Raw genomic sequence first — 19,237 nt, 5'->3', positions numbered from 1 at the left:
ACCGTGAATGCAGTGAGATCGATATGTTACGAAACAATCCGTATACAAATGCCCCCTTTTCTTCCTTTTCTTGCCGGTGTCGATGATTCTGCTAGTGGTAGTATGAGTTACAATAACAACTTGTAGGCATTATAGTAGAAAGATACAAATTTTAGAGAAAATGTTACAAATATTCGATCTGCAACACTGAGTTGTTACATTTGATATATTATACGTTTTAAATCGGAATGTGTATATAATTTTTGGTCTGAGTCTCAGTTACAGTTAAATCTGGCCTTTAGGCCTGGATAAATCTGTACACCAGAACATGGATTTCTCATTGTTGTTCAATTATACTGAATTAAATTTGCGTGAAATGTTGTAAACTATGAGTTAGATCTGATAACATCAACATTTATATAAATATTTTATTGTATGTAGGTCAAGTTTGAGCCCAGACCTTGAGGTTCTTTCAAGTTCTATTGCACCACGTCATCGTCTAATATCTCACACGTAACAATCCAATGGATCACTCATTTTACTCAAACAGCAAACGTTTCTTTCACACACACTTCGCAAGCTAGGGCTTTCGAGTAAAGTCCAGCTCCAGAGATCAATCATTTCGCTGAAAGTGTCCCTACCCCCAACGCTGAACGTCGTTTTATAATACAAAATGAAACTAGTAATCTCTCAGCATCATTAAAGATAATCTATACATATATATATATATCATTAGAATATATTCTTCCAGATCCAGTTCATTCTTTCGTTAATGTCCTACCATACACAGTCTCCAAACGATCTCCACGATCCTCTATTGAATATGAACACTATTAAGTGCTCACTTCCAACAGTGTCTTCAAAGATTGTCCTTCAAACCGGTCTCTGATCGTTCGCCTCGTGGACATTCCACATGGTCATCGAGAACTCTTCTCTGTGGAGGCCAGGATTCTCCAAGATACGATTTTCCGGTATCGCGTAGCTGTCTCTTCCGGCTAGCTTCAGGGATTTCAAGCCAGGAAACCACTTTAGCAGTCGCCACCATTTCTTCTCGGACCCGTCCACGTTCGAGACCTTCACGGTCGCGTATTTGGTCGTGATCGATCGTTTGGATTCACCACCGCCGCAATTTCTCTGGTCCCTCAACGAACCGTCGATATGACGGACCTCTTTCACGAGGATCTCCAGGTGCCTGATCTCCTCGCTTTTCCGTCTCTCATTGAATTTCTCGACGGTGGTCTCGGCGTCGTTTACTTGCTCGATCAACGACGTCATCTGCTTCGGGCTTTCTTCTTTGCCAGAATTTCCGGAACAGTCGGTGCTCTCGTGCGCCACTGCTGTACCAACTGTGCCGACCGTCCTAGATCCGTAAGCGCCCAGAGTCCTTTGCTGGGATCGCGACAGGCTGGAGTAAGACCTTTGCTCGTTTCGAATCGCCAGGCCTGGGATTCTGCAGCTCCTCGACAGTGTTTCCTGTGAAAATATAAAACAGCTGGTATGTTCGACGAAAGTAGAGTGATCATTGATTGGTGGGCCAAGTAGAAGAACTATGGGTAGAGCGATGGAGATGTCGATGACTGCTAGAAAAGTTAGGGCTCTTGAATGAAGATTGAGAGAAAATTTAGGAAGTATTTATTTTCAACGATCAATTTTTTTCTTGAGTTTTCACCTTCGATACGTTTGATGTATGCTACTTTTCGAATGAGATTTCGAAGCATGTTTTGAACATAATTTGAACATTGACTATAGAGTTTTCACAGCGTCAATAGTGATCGCAAATTTGCCTTTTATATATAACGTTATGCAGAGTAATATTTCATTTATAAATGTAGGTAAACTTCTAGGAGGTAGGAACTACTAAACACTGCATACACGATTACAGGAATAATAATTGCAAATTGTTATTGTATTTACATATTTTTTTATGGTATGAAATAGATAAATTAACACTCTAAATTGAACTGTCGTTTGCCTGGTATATCGGAGGTCCTCGGATCGATTCCCCTTCATCGAAATATTTTTTTTTGATTTTACAATTTTATGGCGGAAACAGCATACCTGATACTGGATGATAATTGTCGTGCATACAGTAAAAAAATTGATTCGAGGCTGCTAAAATATGCATGGTGTACCGTCGAATTAACTTCTTCACGAGAAATATTTCATAAGGTAAATAAAATTCCTTTTCCAGATGAGGTAAAAAATAAAATAAAAAATGTCAACGCAACAAACATGTATTTATTGTCTGCCCGTCGTTCCAGACTTTGTGTTTTTGCTGTATATGTACCAGAATTATTACCCAGCACCAACACTACGCTGTTTCCGCAATAAAATTGTAAAATAAACAAAAACATTTCCATGAACGGTGAATTGAGATCTCAGAACCTTCGATTTACCTTTTTTCCCTATATATACTTTATTACACTATAAAAATCTATATAACATTTCAACCAGCCATTGGTTTGTTTAAACTACCTACCCCTTTATGAGGCTTCAAATTTATTTTTCCTACAATTAAACAATTCTTTCGAGCTTTTCTACAATTTACTTATCACTGAATAATTCTTACAATTCTCACAGATTTGTTCGCAAAAGGCTGTTACCTTATTTGACAGAATTACGTAAGAACCAATAGTCATACGAACACTATTAAAACATTCCCAAAACATTTTTCTTTAAACGCAACGTATAAAATAACGAACAGTAGTAGTCATAATAGCACCGTTTTTCTAACGTTTGGATGTTATTTAAAGAAGTTTCGTACTGCCGATCGTGAACAAATGTTTTAGATATTGTCTATAGAGTGATAAAGTAGACATTTACTGTACTAGACCAATGCAGTTAGTTGGTTAATTGTTCGTCAAAAATCATTTCCCCTATGACAATTAACATCAACTAAATCAATCCATTGTTAAGCGTTTCAATAAATTTTAGAGCCCTCGAGTGGAGACACACCTCCAGAAATTAGAATCGACGGTTAGTCTACAAAGATTCTCGAAAATAACGTAACTTACCATGAAAGCCACACGGAATTTGTTGGACATGATGTTGTACAGAATCGGATTAATCGTCGTCGACACGTAATAGAGAACCCCGGATATGTAGGTCATCAAAAGATAAAGGAACTCTATCCACTTGCTGTTCGAGGTGATGTGGTCCGAGTTCGTCCCGTAAATCGCGATCAGCCGTTGCAGATGGAACGGTGCCCAGCAGATGAAAAACGCTATCACGACCGCGACTGCAACAGATTTCCCCTGCGATTTAATAACAGAGACAAGCGTGTTCTTCTTTTCTTTTCAATTAAAAACCCTTTTATCAAATTAAAGCCCTTGCCTGTGTACACAGATGACGCAATGTCCCGAGATTCGTTGTCCTTTTAATTACGTAAACAGAACCGCGTTAACCATCCCCAAAGAAACATCGTTGCAACGTTAATCAAATTAAGAAACAGGCCGGTGAATTTATAATCTTGTTGGGCTTTCGAGTGCCGTGTTTGCTGTACTAATTAGACTAATTAGAACAATTTTATACCCCCCCCCCCTCTCCCTCACCCCGCTGAAAGGGAATATTTTCTCACTGGACAGTATACTTTGTGGATGAAATTTCTATCATCTTCATCTGTGTATAAACGAAGGGCATCAATTTCAAAAATCGTGTGTGTGTGTGTGTGTGAGGCAAGGCGTGATTAACGAGGATTGCTTCTGATAACGTAATCAACGAGGCAATTAAGGGGAAAACTTACAGTTCACGAATGGCCTTGCTATATAGTTTCACAGACGGGTTACAAACGCTGCTACCCCGTCTTTGACCGTTATGTAATTACTTGCAGCGTTGTAAATGACACTAAAACCAACGTGTTGTACTGTCAACGAGTAATTTGTACCCTTAACACGTGGCTGACACAATAGAAAAAGGTTCTACGTAACCAGACATATTTTATTTCGTTTTTTAAGTCATGTATTTAATTAACCCCAGATTACGAAAGTGTAGTAAAAATTACGATCTCAAAAATCCAAATTCTTAGATAGCTATGTCGTGCATAATTTCATTCGAATAATACATAGTGAAAGACAGCAGTACTTAAAAGCGTTATTCTCATCTTTGAACAGTTAAAGCCATTAAATAATTGTTTGCCAATAATTCTTAATTGATTTCGTTATAAAAGAAAGATAAGAGTTCTCAGGATAATGCCAGTCTCATTTTTATTCCAGAACCAGCGTCGGATCTTCCAGCTTCCCGTAAGGATAACTCGATCAGGCGTGTCAATTGTGTTTTCGAACCGAGGGGGATTTTCGAAAGTTTCGACGGTCTTGAAAGTTTCATGGCCTACACCGGCGGCCCTGTCTATATTCCTGTTCCATTGAAACCAGCGGTATTTTCCATATGTGAAGTCGACAACCAGTTTATTTGCCGTTCGGAGGTTTGATGGATGGAATAAAATTTTTAGTAGGAGCGGAACATTTCAGTGGAAATTTTTCGTGGACTGGCTTTAATAAACATCTAGACAGTCGGAGAATTTAACTACTGGAACATCTGGGCATACAGGAGTATTGGACTTTGCGTAGGAACCGAAGTTTAGAGGCTTTGAACATTCGATCAGACGATCGTTAAAGATCCTAATTAATGGATCATATAATTATCAGGCACTTTGAATATTTTACTAATGAAGAATTAATGAAGCAAAGTTATTACACTGGTAGTTTCGTAAGCGTTGAAGTCAGCATCATCAGGGGACCAATGACATATTGATACTGGGTCACCGTTAGAGTATACACAGATTTTTTAATCGTTCCGTTGACCTGTCATTGGAAAACATTGGAACAGTTTTTTTTTTTTTAAAAGGCACGACTTATTTCAGAAAGACTTACGTATGAAATACGTTCGAGACTACGTTAACAAGTGTGGTCAAATCACACAACAGAAGATTACAACAACATCCAATCAACTAGCAAACGCCGTAAATGCATAGAATCCTAACAATCCATATATAATAGAATTAGGTCACAATATGGAAGACAAAGTCGCTATCGTATGAGGGGACTAACACTACATAATTTGCACTTAGATATAACGAGAAAATAAGTTGGCGTAAATTCGTCGACGCGACTCCATAACATCAGACATCGCCACCAACGGTGCCAGATCGAAGCCCGTTCCTGAAATTAAGACGATATTAGAGTAATTTCATAGAGTACATAGAGCTACGTGTTATCGAATGGCCGGTTGATCGACAGCGATCGCCGCCCGGATACATTCACAATTATAGACTACACTCGGGTACGCGTCGATTATTAATGGTCCGTACCCTCGTCAAGGGGTAAACGAGACACACACCGACCAGACGAGAACGAAGTGCGTTCCATTTTTCATCGTGACGTCGTGGAAATAGGAAGAGATTCATTTAAGGCACGTGACACCCCGTTTCGTGGACACTCGCGAAAACTTTTTTTTTTTTCTCGCCCCTCTTCAAGGTGGCAATTTGTAACGGCTCGAAGAAGGCAGAAGTCCTTCTCTCGTTTCCCGATTTCGACCGGGGGAATTTGCATAAATATACGGCTGTTTGTCAAACGGCCCACGTGAGGGGATTGTGGTCCCGAGAGCTTCTTGGATTCGTATTTATACGTTTTAAAAGGATGTATCGGAGATACAGTCTTGGGCAAAAGGTGGGAAAATTTCTACAGTTGCTCTTGTCTTAATAAATTCGTTTGCAAAATGTCATTTTGCATAAAAATCCGAAGTTTATTTGTAAGTTATTAAATTTTTTACAGCAAAGATGGCCCGAAGTCAATAACGTCAAATTTTGTCAGAACTAATAACATTATTCAGCAGTACTAATAAACAAATGTGACTTCAATAATGTCATACGAGATAAGTATGTATCATGTAAACGACAATTTTGAATATTATTTACTATAAACATTGTTATGCGACTCTAGAAAATGTGTTAAACGTGACAACACGACTGGTAGATTGGCATCTTTACACAGTACCAAAACAGCGCAAAATTTGGTACAATTCTTTACTCTGCAGAAACGTTTACGACTAGAAATTGGATTTTTCAAAAGTTTATCCGCTGTATGTACTTTTATATTGAAATTATCAATGACTGTCTCTATAGAATGTTAAAACAAAAAATAAATATTCTTCGAAATTATTTTGCGTATTTTTTCATCCGATAATAATTGTAGATGAATATTAAGAATAAATTATTTGAAACTATACGGCATAAATATCACATTTCGATCACCTAAAAATCGGTGTTAGAGATCGATGCGAGTCACCATGCACTGAATAGTCATGCGAGTCCAGGAGGGTTGAACGAAAGAAAAAATAATTCCGTCGAACCGATTTCGTGGCTGGCACGACGCCATTATTAGTCACGAAAATGCGCATGCAGAGAAGGAAATTGATATGCGGCACGGGATCAACAGTTACTACGGTTGCAGGTAATATATGATTATGTTTTCTCTTGAATAATGCATTTTCGAGAATGTTTGCCTTATTATTTGTTACCGACCGTTTTTAGATCGAGTCTATTCCAGGTTACTGTTCCTGTCTGCGCCATATAAATTAGAAACGCACACGATTTCTTCATTTATTTCGAGAGAGTGATAAAGATTAGGGTTTTTGTTTATTATTCGTCGTCCAAATAGATACACTGCTTAAAACAATTAGGGGTGACTATAATGGACCACCATTTTTCGTTAATTAAGAAACGGAAGAAAATTCTATAGGTTCGATAAATTATTCTCGTGCAATGCTGACGCCTAGTTATTTATTTATACAACAAAATTCAGAAGTCAGAATTTCATGACTAGACCGCGGATTCTATGCATTTATAGAGTTCTCTGTAATACAATAAAAGACCAAACTTTCATCGAATGTAACAAGATTTCTATTTTATTGTGAACCCAATAAGATACTTAACAGGAAAAATAAATTTCTATATTTTCTCCTGTCTTTATAAATTATTTTAGAAAAATAATCATCGTTCTGCATAAAAATCCGCAATCACCTCGTGACAAAGTTTAACGAAAGAAAGACAAATTCAAGTATCTATTATTTCTGAAGAATTTCTCAACAAAAGAAAAATTGAACATTGTTTTAAAAATAGTATCAGATGAAGTCAGGTGACTCGTCACGGCGGCAACATCGAGATATTTGTACTCGAAAACGTTGGAGGCGCTTCCCCGCAAACGTAATTTATCCTCCCGACAGGACGTTCCCGTGGGGAGGGGTGGGGATGGAGGGGGTCGGATGGAAACGTTTTCGTGGATCCATGAATTTATCAAAACGGCATCGAACGAGCCGACGGGAATTTACACGAGTCACGTACCGCATCTTACAAACAAGTTATCCATCTCACCCCGTCGCTGTACCGAGGTTCGGAGGGACTTAACTTGTTCAGGAACGGTGGATGCTCGACTTTCGGCTAACTTCCCTGTGTTCCCTTTTCCGAACAACTTCGGGGAAGGGTTTCCGCGACTAAATAGGATCCGTGTGTGTGCCGTACGATTCAATTTACTCACGTGGTATCACTTCCGGAACACGAAGTGTACCGAAAGCTGCCGAGGAGAAGAATTTTCTGTGTACACGTCGATCAAAGGTACGGGATCAAATCCTATCAATCAGGGACGATAAGACGTTTATTCGATCAAGTTAAGTAAGAAGTTCGTTCCGAAAGAACAGGACTGGAACGAAATGGTGCATTTTGGATGTATTATCGTTTCAGGATGTAACGTTCAGAAAAGTTGTCGACACGTCAAAGAAACGAATTTTCTGAAAATGGCGAACGATGATCGAGAACAAGGATGCATATCACTAGCAAAATAAAATTGATTTCTTGTAAGTTGAATATCAAATTTGGAAAAATATACTGGATTATTTATCGATACACCTTATATTAGGTCGAGTAAAGAGTTCGTTCGAAACTAATAACAATTGAACTGAATTATTATTAACTATTTTAGCCACAGCGTCTAGTCCGAGGATGTAATGTGTGTGATTCGATACGGTTCCACGGATCGTACAATCACACACTATTGGATATGATATTACGGGTACGTTCTCCATCACAGCAATATCTAGATTATTGAACATTTGTATCCTGTCTGGTACTCCAACCTAGCATTCATTACTGGTCGGCGTTTATTACGATACCGATGATAGCGCCCGAAGAACTGATATACGACCCGAGAGTATTGATTGTGGAGCCAGATCTGACGCGAAATGTGCGATTTTATAGGCAGATTAAAAGTAACTGCCCTCTGAAGAACGCCCTTTCGATTCTAAAGCACGAGTTCGACATTCGACGCGATGATTCTTCCTCAGAAAGACATTTATAAGGACCACAGCTGGCTTGCAGTAGGCATACAGATTGGGAATAAGTGATTCTGAGGTATTAAAAATAAAAACTGTAGTTACTTCTAATGGTAAAAATTGTAGAATTAACCCTAGAACGTATACATATAGCAGTAATTGAATACCCCACTGAACTCTAAAAGTTATAATTATTCTAGTGTCTTTAGGTTGGTAGGTATGCGTGTTTTAATACTGAAAAACAAAGTAATATTATAATATAGTATTGTAACTGTTACCGTCGAATTTTAAAAGATAATAATATCAATAAATACTTGGCACATGAGAATTAGATTTTTGAATATTTATACCTTTTTATGATGTATAGATTCCAATTCGGAAAATTGAACAGATTTAATTCATTAAACGAGTAAGAAAAAATATAGATTTCACCAGTGAATGAACAATATTAGGTAAATGAACATTTCTAACAAAAGACGCGCAAATTTTTTGAGTATCAAATAAGGAAAGAAAAAAACAATCTGATAAAAAAAAATAAATTGACAAAAATCTATATTTAATCATTTGCTTATTTTAATAACCTAATTTACTCGCTTTTATATATAATGTTCATTCACTGGTGCATCCGTCATATAATGCATTAAATAATAAAAAACAAATAATATTTTAATATAAAAAATAACAATATAATGCAACTATTATAATAAAGCAGTTTTTAAAAAAATAAATGTTCGCGTTGAAATGATGTATCTGTACTAGCGTTAAGAGTGGCCATGTAACAGTGTTGTGTGTAAACAAGTTTGTCTGTAAACAAAGCATTTGCATATTCATGAAGCAACAGAAAAATATTCAAATAAACCGCATTAACAAATCCAATTTTCTCCTTCTACCGGAATTAATATGAGACGCAAACGGACCCAGTAATCGTCTGTCGATAAATCATCGGCACTTATTTTCTCGTTTAAGCTTAACGGCGTGACCGACTCCACGAAACGTCGACGAACCTGACAGCTAATTACAACTTTGTAAGAACAATTTGTCACCGTGGTTCTGGTGGCTGACTTATCGAATAATAAATTTAGAGCAATTTAAACTTTCGATAAGAATAATTTTTCATTAACCAATTTTCGATAGAACTCTTCATTACTTTAAGAAACCATTATCTTTGTTGCGTGTGATGACTAGACTGCGGATTTTTATGTAAAATGACATTTTATAAAATAATTCTTATGGATAAGAAGAAAAGTAGAAATTTCTTTCTTCCTTAAGTTTTTCATCGGGACAAGAATGAAATAAAAAATTCATTGCATCTGACAAAACCTTTGTGTTTCATTGAATTTTACAGAGCTCTGTAGACTATAAATGCATTAAATCCGCAGTCTTGTGATGACAGATTCAAAGAAACTAAAAAAAATTTGATCTGAATCGATTCTATGTATTATGGTGTCCGTTTTTCCTTTTTTTTTTGTTCCTATGACTCGTTTCAGCGTGAAAAACATCGTTTTTCCACGTGTTCCTCGTAACGAACGCCACAGACACGATCCCCCCCGCTTAACAGGTGATTCCTGTCGACCTCGATTTATCCTTGTTCGTCCACTTCTACCACGATTCATCGCACGGAGTCGATGTATCGACAGAAGCAACGTCGGACAATCAATTAGTTGCCGTATCGATTTTCACTCGAGCTGGTGATACCCGGACTTTTTTTGCCTAATTACGTGTCTCTATATGAATGTCAAACGTGTAAGTTTATCACGCTCATAAAGTCACCACTTAAGCAACGAAAGAAAAACCATAGGTGAAAAAAACGTATTTACCAAGCGTGTCTGTCTTTGTCAATTATAATAGAAAATCGATTTGATGACACTGTGTGTATAATACGAAGGATTGTGACCGTGTGATGTTTATTCAGCTAATGGACCGTATTTCTTTGATACTACCCAATGGATAATAGTCATAAACAAATTAAAATCATTAGAAAAGTAAACACTTCACTGTTTGCACGAATGGATAAGCGGAGTTCTTAATTTTTTCTTATATTTCAGCACTTTGACTGTCACTTTATAACACGTATATTGCAAAGGGGCTTAATTATTTAACTAACGTTACAAAATTTGTACGTAAAATTAATATCTCAGTTCAATTTAAAATAGGACCAACAGCCTCTGCTAAATATACGTATATAGTTTTCACAGTTTATGATTTATAAAACGAAATAAAGCGTGTCTGGCTACGTACGGCCTTTTTCAGTGGGATAGTCACTCTGTTAACGGGAAAAAGGATCAATTGACTTTGTAAAAAAAAATAAGACAAAAAAATAGAATACAATTTTTTCACTGTCGACTTAATTTTCGTGAAAACCGACTTTGAATATCCGTGCAATTGAATAGGGCTTGGCCGGCGCGTCTGGTCATTGCATTCCGTATCTACTTACTACTATGGCGAATACACACGTTTCAGACTAACTTTCAAATTCGATTTTCTCGAAAACTAAGTCCAGAATGCCAAAATTTTATTCCATTTTTTTTATAAGCAATCACATGGTGCCAGCTTTTACATAATATTCGACGAGATCTTGTAAAACTGTTCGTCAAATTGCAATAGAATGACCTCCCTTCTAGAAAATTTGTGCAGTTCCAATTATGTAGTGATATACGAAATTAAAAACATCTGTTCATAATCCCTATCTTCAAAAATAGTACAGAACTCCGATGAACGAGAACAGAATGTTACTAAAGTGACTATAAGGTTTCCGATTTCCTAGAAAAAAAAAAACAGTATTGGTTACGTCTGGATATAGTGGATCACTTATTGGCACATCTAATTGATCTTTGTACAATTTTTATGCTACATTTCCACACGAGCTAATGACTTCTGAGAAACTAATTCTCGAGTGGACACGGGAGCACGAGGTTCGGATGTTTGTCGAAGGAAGCCACATACATGTCACTTCGAGGACGCGAAATTTCCTCGCGTGTCGTCAGGGCCTGGTTAACGATAAAGCGTACACATTCTGATTTTTCTTTGCTTAGCCTTGGTAAACTCGCTCGCTTGTTCCGCCGTCAATGCGTCCCCGAACAATGAACTTTCCTCGGTATATGTATAGGCCCCTCATTATGACGTTATACATCACTTTCATGATTGCAATAACGCCATAAATGGTGATTTCCTTGCTCGACAAATGACAAACTTATCCCACATAACGTAATTATCCCTTGAATTCACTTATTAATGCGGACTTAGCTTGTCTTAGCGTTAATCAACCCTCGAGAGCGCGACGAGGACGACGAGTTTTCCTCGACGAGTCTACCGGTTTCAACTGTACGTATTTTCTTTTTGCTACTGGAGAAACGTTCTCGCGGCGAACTGCTTGAAATTGAAAAAATCTTTCATTTTTTTTTTCGATCACTAATACGACGATAATATGCACGACCTGTCGCGACAGTTTCCGAACTGGAATTAAAACAACAGTTTTCCGTAAAATAATGATGCTCTTTGTCCATCAAAATATTAAAAATCGTTTTCTTTTGAAGAGATACACTGTTCACAATAGTAACTCTGGAAATGGTTCTGATAATTCTTCTTTCATGATGGCGAGAAAGGCGACGATCGATACTTTTGCTTTCACGAATGTGTGCAATTTTTTCGTGTCAGAAGCTATTTCACAGTTTGATTATACACCGTATTGGTCTAATTCATCTGTCACTTGATTCTTCTGTCATTTTGATTGCGTTAAAATCTAACCGTGAATAACGATAAAGTTCCTAAGTAGTCCTAAAACGTGCACTTTTACAAGGTGTTTCACTGTTCGTTGAAATATTCGATTTGACGAAGTACACCAAACACGGTTAATAAAAATTCACACACCAAAAAAGAAGTATTATCCGAAAAACTTACATTTTCACAATTTTGGTCGATATTTTCCGAATATTCTTTTTTCAGAATACAGTTTCGAAACGTGTCGCGTACAGAGCATTGATACTCGAAAGACGTCGTTTCCTTACGAAGGTCGGACAATTACTGAAAATTTACCTACAATGCTTTGCAGAGGAAGGGTCTGGCTACCTGGATGCATCGGAATTTGTATGGTAGGTGCTATTCAGGTAAACATTTTTTCGGTCACGCTTTTACTACATGGACTGTAATTCCTCATACCCCAACTGAAAATAAAGACATAGAAAGGACAGTCCAAAGTCATTTTATATGTTTTTAGAATATGGGAGAAATCCTGAAGAATAGACAAAACAATGGAAAATAACGAGTTGATGCTTCGTCGATTAATAAATGAAGGACGAAATTGCTCTGTGAAGTGTGACGGTTTCCTAATCGAATGAACTTTCGTATATTGAACGGAACTTGGAGTGAAATTACTGTTTAGGATCATAGAAGAGGAAAGTTTCTTCCAAAAAAGAAAGACAAACTTTCATCCTCGATATTGATTCTCGAAGGTGCCGAAGGTATTGTCACGTAATCGATATTAGCCTTTGGGGAAGTAATAAGGTTTCACGGCGTAGTTCGAACTGTCTAGCCTAAACGACTTAAATCCAAAAATACAAAATCAACAATAAAAGCAAATTGTCGTATTTTTAATCGTCAGTTTTATTAACCCATTCAATTCAATTCAATTGAATTTCAATTGTGTTCATTTGCTTTTCTTGAGAAATGTTTCTAATTCAATTTTCAGCTGTATCGTTGAATCTTGACGAGATAATAACGGAAAATGGTCCGTGACAAGGTTTAAAGTGAATGGTAATTACGGTCGAAGTTCGTACACGAAGGAACATTGGATTTCAGCGGACTGGAAGTCACCGAGTGCGATAATCAGCAACACAGGAGACGCGGTGTGGTTTCCGCGCTATGAAACGCGAACGAACGAACGGCGCGCGCTTATGCGCATGTATAATTACTAAGTTAACGAGGTATGTTCATGAGACTCGGCCATGGCATTGCGTGACAAACTGATAAATAATGTGCTGGTAATCGTGGCGCTCTTAACAGTTACATCGATTTCTCGCGTCACGACGCCTTCTTTTAATGGAACTGCCAGCTGGCGTGCGACCGACTGTACCGAGAAATTTTTCTTATTACAGTCTCTCTCTCTCTGTTGGGATCGCAAATTATACAGTACTACTGATTCGGAGAAAGAAAATTTAATCAAGTAGGGTCACTTAGGGGTAATTAATTAGCTAATGTCGTAATTACTGCCAGTGTCCCTAATACTTCTATTTGTTTCTTTACTTAATAATACTAATAATTTACTTATAGTTTGTTTTACATTATTAATTTTACTTAATAACAATGTATCGTGTAAAGAATTAGTGTTTAAAAAATGTTATTATTAATTTGGAACTCTGATTTACATTAGAACAAAGAAATACGTGTACTAGGACGTACTTGGTATTCAAAAATTAATGTTGAAAAATGAAAGTGCATATCCTATTGTACAAAATGAATTGTTAAAATATATTATAATTTAATTCTTGAGGTAACAGTTACAGGGACACTGAGATTGCTCTGACATTTTAATTAATTATGAATCAATTCGTTATTTTTTGTGTATAAAACTATTTTTTTAAATGAAAGAGATGTTAAATAATATTATGTGTTAAAGTGAGATGATATTCAGGTTAGATTACATTTGTTCTCTGAGCAAAAATGATATAGAATGTAAGAAAATTATTACAAATATCAGTGATATATGTCTGTAGAAACGATTAGACCTAAATTAACCATCAGCTACATCTGTGGTAGATCTACTGTCTTATGTTGTTTCAAGTCTAAATTTACCGAAGGTCGGGGTTATGCCTAAATGTACATACATGAAAGTTTGTTTAAGATTTATTAATGTCTTGTGCGTGCAGTTTAGACGTTTATCGAATCTAAATATAAATACTCGAATACTAATATCGGAAGTTGTGACTCATAAGCAAACTGTAGATCTATGTATCATTCCTATATCGTCAATAAATTATAAAAAAAAGAAAACATGCAAATATAATATACAAGAATTACGATTTTCTTACAATTATCAAAGTTAATGTTACACTGTACCATTACAGCATTTTTAATGTTACAGTGAAAATATCTTTTCACACTTTTCTGTGTCTGGAAATTGCAATTGTACGAACATAATATTTTTCATAATACTTACATAATATTTTTCTCCGATACAGGAAGAAATGAATCATTCTTGATTTCGAGTTATGTATCTCTATTTTCCGGATGTTGAACCCGGAATCAATTTGAATATCATATTTTCACTGTAAAGAGAGTAAAGGCTTATTTTCCCGGCCGTGATAGTGGTGATCCCCCTTAAAAAGTATTTCCGGCAACGTAATCTTCCAAGTCGAGAGAGAGAGAGAGAGAGAAAAAGAAAGAAAACACCGCACAGTAACGGTATGGAAATGAAGTCAGCCTATAATAAGAATATCTTGAATACTGATATATGTATTCGCGAAATGTTTCGGTTTATAGGCGTCATTTGGATGCGACCGCGATTGCATAGGTGCACACAGGAAGGGGTTGGAGTGGGGGGTTAATGTCACACGGTCTGCAAGCTATGAACTCATTTCGGAAGTTTGCGAAAATAAAACGAATTTACGTTGCGCGGGTGAAGGGCGTCAGAGGGGGGGGGGGGCTGTCGATAACGCATGTTATGTGCACATGGGTCAATTGTATATTTGTGATTTCGATGGCGGTTTTCTCGGCGTCGGACGTCTGAATGGGGCATACCAATGAGTTTCGCGAAACAGGAAACGAAATGAAATTGGAATGAAATTCACGGACGGAATTTCACACTTGTCGATCGGTGTTGTAATAAGTGGTACTGTAATAAATTACATTATAGAATATATGAGCCTTTTTTTTTTTTTTTGAAAGTGGTATAAGTTTAATTTTGGAAAAAGTGAGTTAAGGCCAGTTTTAGGTAGGCATGCATGTCTTCTTTTTGTATCTGTAATGACACAGTCAATGATGCACAGTATTCTCATAAATAATTATTCTAAAAAAATAGATTTCAGAAGAACCAACTTCAATTAAAATATAAATTTAAAATTGGTATTGTTCATGTTTTTTATAAATGAAAAAGAATTTAATCTTATTTTGAACCTAAATAGAGTAAAATATGTAGAAACATATTTTTTTTTATACTTCAGAATTAATCCGACACTGTATATTAGTGAAGAAGAATTCACGATACGGGTGAAAGGTGTGTCCTAAATTGATTGTTCAATAATATTAATTCAGACGGAAGGATTGTCAATGAAATTAGTCAGAGTATTGGAAAAAAAAACAACACACAAACACCGTCGTGGAATCATAGCAATACGTCACGATCCCGCGGAAAAATAACAAGGCAATTTATCACGTTCAAAGGATCCGCCGATTTGAATATAAATCACGTGACAGGTGAGCATATCCTTCGATTGTACATATGCAAAATGTTCTGTCAATCTGCATGAAATAATGAGAGGAAGTTCGCCTGTGAGTCGTTGACAACTCGTCAAACGACGTGCGTACATTCTATTGTCATTCCAAAGAGATCATTTCTCGAACGTGTATATTATAATTCAGCTTCAGTCGAAATGGAAGATTGTTTAGGTGCCCCAGAGAGGAAGCTATTACATAATACAAGATATCACGTACGTGTGATGATTCACTAGAATCATTGAAATCGCATTTGTTATCGGAATGTCAGTTGAATTATGTTGTTAATTGAGAAATAGTTTCCATCGTTTTTCTCGATGTTGCATATGTATGGGAATTGTTTCCGGTTAAAATTGACATTGGAACGCGTGTACCTATGCACGCGTTATAGTTTGGTTACATTAATTATCGGCACTGATCGACTACGTGATTGACGTTGATTATCATCGACTGTTTATTGCTGCATCATGCCGTCATAAATCGCGGAGTCAATAACGTAAATGTTCCATTCGTTTCGCATGCATTTCAAAATGTCACGGGGATTAATCACAATATAGTAAATGGGTGGTAATTATCTCTTTCTCGGGTGGACCTAATACGACCAATAACTTACTAATTCATTTTGGTAACATTCTCCTGTATCGGTCAAAAGGAATTTCTCGTGTACCTGACACATCAGATGCTTCGCAATTATCCACTGAAGGTAATTGGCTGAAAAAGTAATTGGTATTTAAAAAACTGTTTTGATTTAATTGGCACTTAAAAACGTTTTGAATTAATTGGTATTTAAATATTTCGAACGGAAAATCGACAGTTTAAATAAAATATAGGTGAATAATTGTCCTTTAGAAATGTACTACTACCATCAAGAATAAAATTCCTCGAAAGTCCCAGCGCGAAGGAACTCACAACTTCGATGATATTTCGTGAAGTGGATAGTGTATATCTAGTCAAAGTGATCTAGAAAATCGACTTCAAGGTAAATCGCGAAACTTTACAAACGAAGGAAGTGTCGAACCCTAGGTTTGTTCCCACATGAAACGAATTTCATGTTTTTCATTGACTTTCCTCTGAAGGTGGAGTGTTTGCAAACAAAGACATCGAAACATCGCGTTGATATTCAATTGATTTCAAAACTCTTGGTCCCACGATCAGGTATACGAATTTTAACTCGGGTAATTAGTTATAAATTTCTTGTAAACAGAAACACTCGAGGAAGCATGTTCCGTATACATATATGGTGGTTAAATTCTATTAGAGATCTCGAGCTAGTGCTTTCTGCAACCTTGTGAACTATTATACGACCGAGTCTTCAGAACCTTATCATTTCTTCTTTTCCTGGTTACAGAAGGTTTTCTACAATGTCTATTATTTTGTTTTACAATTTTAAAACATAACAGAACATAACGGAAATCGAGGAAAATTTTAATTCAAATTGATCGAAAACCAACGGCAGCTTAAACAAAAATTAACCCAAACTTCGTCCAAGTTTCACTGGCAAACTTAGAATACAGAATCTATATAGTACGTACTGTGTAAGGGATATCATTATAATTTTGAATTCTTCGAGTATCATACAGAATATATGAATCGATGTTCCCGAAATGAACATGTACGTTCTATCGATGACATTTTCTCGAAAGCACGTCAGTTCACATTTGCATACTTAGAAGAAGGATACGAAGATAGATCGAACGAAATTTCATGAAGGTGTTTCGGATGTTCGAGGGCGGTCCGTTTAAATGGAAATATACGCCTCTGTATAGCGGGATTATAGCATATTCCGCGGTGAATCCAAGTGATATAACCGTCCATGGTCAGGCACTTCAAAAGAAAAATAACGATAGGATTTATTTTTTCCTCGCGGAATAATTCAAGAGATTTATACAACGATCTTGGATATAATCGACTAAAACGATCCAAGAATCTGTATGTCCTTTTGGAAAATTTGAAAAGCATAGAAATATGAGAATGTTTTGCCGTGAAAATACATATATTACATAAAATTTCCATTAAACGTGGTCATTTTAATGCATAATAACCGTAAGAACATAAAATAAATAAAGACCATAATTTTCTGTAATAATTTGGCCTGTGATGTTGAGGGGGTGATTCGCCCCAAAAAGCAAATTTATTCCCCGACAACACAAAAAGTAACTATCCTTTAATTCTCGATCACCTTACGGAATAAGTATTATTTCTTCAATACACCTGAAACAAATTTTTTCTGTGGAGAAAAAAAACACCATGGGGGTAGTTTACCCTTATCAATGAAACCGTTCCGAAAAATTAGTATACCACGTTAGATTTTCTATGACAAAAAATATTTTACACCCACTACAATTCAAAAGAATACAATATTTCTCCAAAAAAATTCCAATTATTTCTGTTACGCGTTAACCCTTTGCACTCCAATGGCGCTGCTAGAGCAACATACAACACCGTAAACTCTATATCTGACAGTTATCCATTCACTTAGGCTCAATAAATCTCGAAGTACAAAAAGTTAAATCTCTGATCGGAGATTTCACCCCTCTAAACCAAATATCCGCAAATACAAAAAAAACAGTGGTCCTAGTTTTTTGAGTACTAAAAAATATGTGAGAACGAACAAAATCGGAAGGGGACACCTACCCAGGGTTCCCTTTAGGTGTAGCCGACATCCAAACACAATCCACTCACCGAGCATTTTCAGTACCCTCCTCGACGACCTGCCGGGATGGTGTCTACAGCTGCCGCCCTCCCCTCGGCCCCGACTCCTCTTCATCATATTCGATTTCCTTAGCTTCAGCCCAATAAGCGCGTATAGCACAGTGATCAAGCTCATGGGCACCACGAAGAAGAGGAACGTGGACAGCTCGAACGAGTGTTGCAGTATGATCCTCTTCATGGTGCACATGACCATGTTTGGGTCCAGGGCGTATTGGATGACACCGAACTGCAGGGCCTGGGGCAAAGCGAAGGACAAAGCCACAACCCAAATGATGAGGATCAGCTTGACCGCTCTGGTCAGCTTGGACATGGTCTGAGCTAAGAACGGATGACAGATAGCCACGTATCTCTCAACAGTGAACGCTGTGATAGTCAGCACCGAGGCATTCGAGGATGTTTCAGCGGCCAGGCCTCGTAGAACACAGAATCCCTCCCCGAAAATGTATGGATACTTGCTCCATACTAGATATATCTCCGCTGGCAGACCGGACACTAGCAGCAACAGGTCGGACACCGCCAGGCTGAACAGATAGTAGTTGGTCGCCGTGTGCATCGACTTGTTGCGTGCGATCACGATGCACGTGCTAATGTTCCCGATCGTACCCGTGACGAAGATCGACACGTAGATAATGGTCACTGGCACCACGATGTACAGAGAGTCTCTACGGGGGTAGCCGTCCAAATAACCAATCTTGGAAGGATCACTGTCCTGAGTGTCGTTGTAGTAACTCGAGAAATTCTGCACATATTCCTGGATGCTGAGATAGCTATTGCTAGGGGACGTAGCTATTGGGTCGTCCAT

At 37.2% G+C, this 19,237-nt stretch overlaps 1 protein-coding gene across 1 annotated transcript; it reads right to left on the bottom strand.

Annotated features, from left to right (window-relative positions):
* Window positions 1–852: 852 nt before the first annotated feature.
* On the bottom strand, window positions 853–19,237 carry LOC107186200 (neuromedin-U receptor 2-like). Its single transcript, XM_015574021.1, has 3 exons — window positions 18,406–19,237; window positions 2,994–3,217; window positions 853–1,452 (listed from the first exon to the last, which is right to left on the bottom strand). The coding sequence occupies exons 1-3, from the start codon at window positions 19,235–19,237 to the stop codon at window positions 853–855; spliced, it is 1,656 nt and encodes a 551-aa protein (XP_015429507.1).

The sequence above is a fragment of the Dufourea novaeangliae genome, unplaced genomic scaffold (assembly GCF_001272555.1).
Source record: "Dufourea novaeangliae isolate 0120121106 unplaced genomic scaffold, ASM127255v1 scaffold64, whole genome shotgun sequence".
Lineage (NCBI taxonomy): Eukaryota > Metazoa > Arthropoda > Insecta > Hymenoptera > Halictidae > Dufourea > Dufourea novaeangliae.
The sequence above is the reverse complement of the archived record's forward strand: the minus strand, read 5'-3'. Positions and strand labels throughout refer to the sequence as shown.

Excerpts from the sequence above, each read along its gene's own strand:
- LOC107186200 (XM_015574021.1), bottom strand. The coding sequence starts at position 19,237 with ATGGACGACCCAATAGCTACGTCCCCTAGCAATAGCTATCTCAGCATC. Across the intron at positions 3,218-18,405 it reads GAGGGTACTGAAAATGCTCG|TCGCGGTCGTGATAGCGTTT; the intron begins GTGAGTGGATTG and ends AATCTGTTGCAG. Across the intron at positions 1,453-2,993 it reads AATTCCGTGTGGCTTTCATG|GAAACACTGTCGAGGAGCTG; the intron begins GTAAGTTACGTT and ends ATATTTTCACAG.